Source organism: Melampsora larici-populina (genome assembly GCF_000204055.1).
Source record: "Melampsora larici-populina 98AG31 unplaced genomic scaffold MELLAscaffold_17, whole genome shotgun sequence".
NCBI classification, from domain to species: Eukaryota; Fungi; Basidiomycota; class Pucciniomycetes; order Pucciniales; family Melampsoraceae; genus Melampsora; species Melampsora laricis-populina.
This window is the reverse complement of record NW_006768781.1, coordinates 224,782-228,191: the sequence shown is the minus strand read 5'-3', so window position 1 is coordinate 228,191 and position 3,410 is coordinate 224,782. Positions and strand designations below refer to the sequence as shown.

The 3,410-nt window shown below is 44.4% G+C and overlaps 1 protein-coding gene across 1 annotated transcript; it reads right to left on the bottom strand.

The window, feature by feature from the left end:
• Positions 1–1,438: 1,438 nt before the first annotated feature.
• On the bottom strand, positions 1,439–2,692 carry MELLADRAFT_62951 (uncharacterized protein; the record flags this gene model as incomplete). Its single annotated transcript, XM_007409672.1, has 1 exon — positions 1,439–2,692. The coding sequence occupies one exon, from the start codon at positions 2,690–2,692 to the stop codon at positions 1,439–1,441; it is 1,254 nt and encodes a 417-aa protein (XP_007409734.1).
• Between the last annotated feature and the right edge of the window lie 718 nt (positions 2,693–3,410).

The window sequence follows — 3,410 nt, the reverse complement described above, 5'->3', positions numbered from 1 at the left end:
GTATGCACTTTGAAAGTCTCCGAAAGAATCGTTTGCCCTCCGGAAATCGACACGAAGGCTTGCATAATTATCTCACAGTTCCCGGAGCTGCACATACGATGTGGAACTACTCACAAGCAATTGTTTTAGCCCTTTGGGGGAAACATGAAGATAGTCATGATACTGGGGTGTGGCGGCTATGGGAAACAATGGGAGGGAAACCAACCCCTCCTAATAGTAAAAAGGATTTTACGTCGATAATCAACATTATTCACAAAGTTCACACAGCAACATTGGTGTTCTGCCTCCAGTAAGTGATTTGATTGATTTGTTCACTCGCCAGCTATTCATGTACTTTTACCTTTAGATCAATCATAGACGAAGAAGGAACACCATCCGATCTTAGTGACACTGCGGTCGCTCAAAAAATTGTGGAAAGAGCTTACTCCCGGTTCTTTTCACGTGAACAGATGGATTTGGCTAAGTTTGAAGGAGATAATCGAGGTTATAACCTTCGTATACAGCTTCGAGACTTTGCCACAGTTGTGGAAGCTGAAGATTCTTCCAAAGCTGGTGATATCGGGAGACTTATTTTGATGTGGAAGCGATGGAGCATAATGGGGCAGGGATTGCCCGGCTTGACCCATTATGCTCAGCATCTACCCCGATTGATACTGCTTTTGGAACATTACCTTCCCAAAGGTTTAGCTCACATTATAAAACATTCGATGTTGATGGCAGCGAGTGGTCGGCCAGGACACTTTATAGCAAAAGATCATTATTTGGAAATTCAAAATTGGTGGCTTAAGTATTTTTTTAACCACGCAGTCAGTCTAATTTCTGTCCTACAGATGATCGGAAGAAATCTAACCACATTGACTCCCACTTGGTCACTTTTGTTTGATCGTGTTTGCTTTACGTACGGGCGGTCAAAAGGGGTGTGGAACAAGTATTGACAAACTCACTGAATGATACTCGCTAGGAATCGATATTGTGTGTATTCACAGTATATTGATGTTGATTGATCACGAATTTTGGTGCTTACACATGGGTATTTCACGCAAAACAAAGCTCAAACAGGTTTTCCGACATATCAAACTTCGATCAGGCGATAATCTTATATTTCAATCCGCTAGCCGTGCAATCACTCCCAGGACATTGGAACACTTCCTCCGAATGGCTAAGAAGAAGCTTGTTCGCTCTAACTTAGCGCCACAACCCGAGCTCACACCAGACTTCATGAAAACAGGTCTTGACAAACTACAAAGTGTGTTGTCCAAAGATGTAACAAAAAAAAGTGGATCACGCTTTTTTTGGGGATGTCCCAATTCAGTTGAGAGTTCTTTAGATGATGAAAACGGTGAAACTGAAGATGCTCGTGATGCTTTCTAGTATAAGTAAGAATTTTTTTGGTCAGTGTTCATATTTGTTATAGCAAATCGATAACATCACATCTTACTTAGAATTTGGTTTGACCAGAGGAACCGTGTACTCGAGAGTCCATTTCATCGACTTGGCCCCGTGGTTGGACAGAAGGCCACAACGAACGTAGGCTGGGTAAGGTAGGTCGAACCGGTTCGAGTTGAATATTACTTGATAAAGGGGTCAGTGGAAGTCGAAGCGGTTGTGGTTGTTCGATATGGTGATATCGCGGTGGGTTGACGTAGTTAGTGTTTGGTGATACATATGGATGTACGATAGATGAATTAGTTTGCACCCTAGTGTTCAATTGGTGTTGTAAAGTAGGCACATTCATATTCGAGCGCATCATACTGTTTGTTAGAGTGGGGTTTTGAGCGTAAGCGTTTCTGTAATGGAGTGTACTACTCGGATTAGAACGTCTGTTAGTGGAAATATTTGAAGAAAATGAATCGTATGGTTGATTTGGTCCAACTTGTGTAGTGTGGCTAACACCAGAGGTCGTGTTAGCCACTGGAAACATTTGACCGCCAGACATAGTTCTTGGAAAACTTGGCCAGGTGTTAGCGGGCGCAAACAGGTGTCCGTTGGAGGTACTTCTTGGCGCAATTGAAGTGTTGCCTCCAATTGCCCTTTGGCGAGACGAAAGAGTCATGATGTCTGTGGAGCATCCAGTGGAATCAGGTGCTTTACGTTTCGTGGCCTTACGAGGAACTACCCAGGGTTCGCGTTGGTGAGTGTTCACGAAGGTTTGGTATGGTTCACTGGAAAACCAGTCATCTACCTGAGACACTATCATCTCAAACTGACCAGAAATTGTTTCACTACCTAAAATCTCGGCCAGGTGATGACTTGCGGCTAGTAATCGACAGTTTTTGACTACTAGCCAAATCTTATCCTTGCTGAGCAAATCTGTAGATGCATAAAAGTGATGCCCTTTTGGGAAAGCCTTATTGAACAACTTGTCGAAATTAGTCCGTATTGATTCGTAAAGGGTTTTCATGATAGCTACAGATCGAATAGGATCATCTTCAGGACAAGCCGAAATGATATGTTTCGGTACAGTTGAGGTTTTGGTGGGTGGAAATCCGTTGGGGTTGAGTTCTTCTAACGAGGGAAATTCCCGCTCAGCCGAAGTCACAATTTCATCAAAGTTTTCATTTGTGAGGCTCGGTTGTAATGCCATGAGTCGACTGGCTGCTTCTGGTTCGCAGTTCGAACAGAGGCAGCGAGGCATTCCAGCCTCTTGTTGCCGCTTGACTTCTTGAAGATAACCCGAGTCAGTCACAGACATAGGGATGTAACCCAGGCTATTGGTAGATCATGCATGTCAGTTTGTGACTGGTGATAATCAGAGCGAGAACAGGTACTCACAGATTATCAACAGAAAAGGCAACTCGGAGGCATACATTAGTCTCCTGAAGAGCCTTCTGACGAGCATCTTCAGACTGAGATGCAGTGGTACACGCTTTTGATGAAAGTCTACCTACATCATTACGAGGTTTTCTGACTTTCTCAACCAGCATAATTGCTAGGCCAGGTCTGCGGTCTCGGCCGCACCGCCCGATCAGTTGAGCAATGGAGGCTGGATCACCTTTACCCATCACAAGGACCCGCCGAACCCTGGTCCAGTTCTGACCAAGGCCTAGTGCCATTGTGCAGCACATCACAGGAAAAGCACCTTGGCCAAAGTCACGACAACGGTCAATCTTGTCTTGAGGTCCAGTGGCCGAGGTGAAACGCCGAGCACAGTTACTGAGGCCGTTTAAGGAATCTTCAGGCATTTGTCGAGCTTCATTCAACGCACTCATTGTCTCAAATGTTCCAACTTTTTTCCCGGAATATATCAATGTAGGTGGAATATCTGACGCTGAGACTTCGGAGGCAGGAGAGAAAAAAGACTTGATATCCTCAGCACTTGACAGAGTGTACTTGAGAGTCACTTGTATGATGCGAATTTCGGGTCGAACCAGTTCCCCTCTATGCACAACCAAATCATTATCATTCCATTT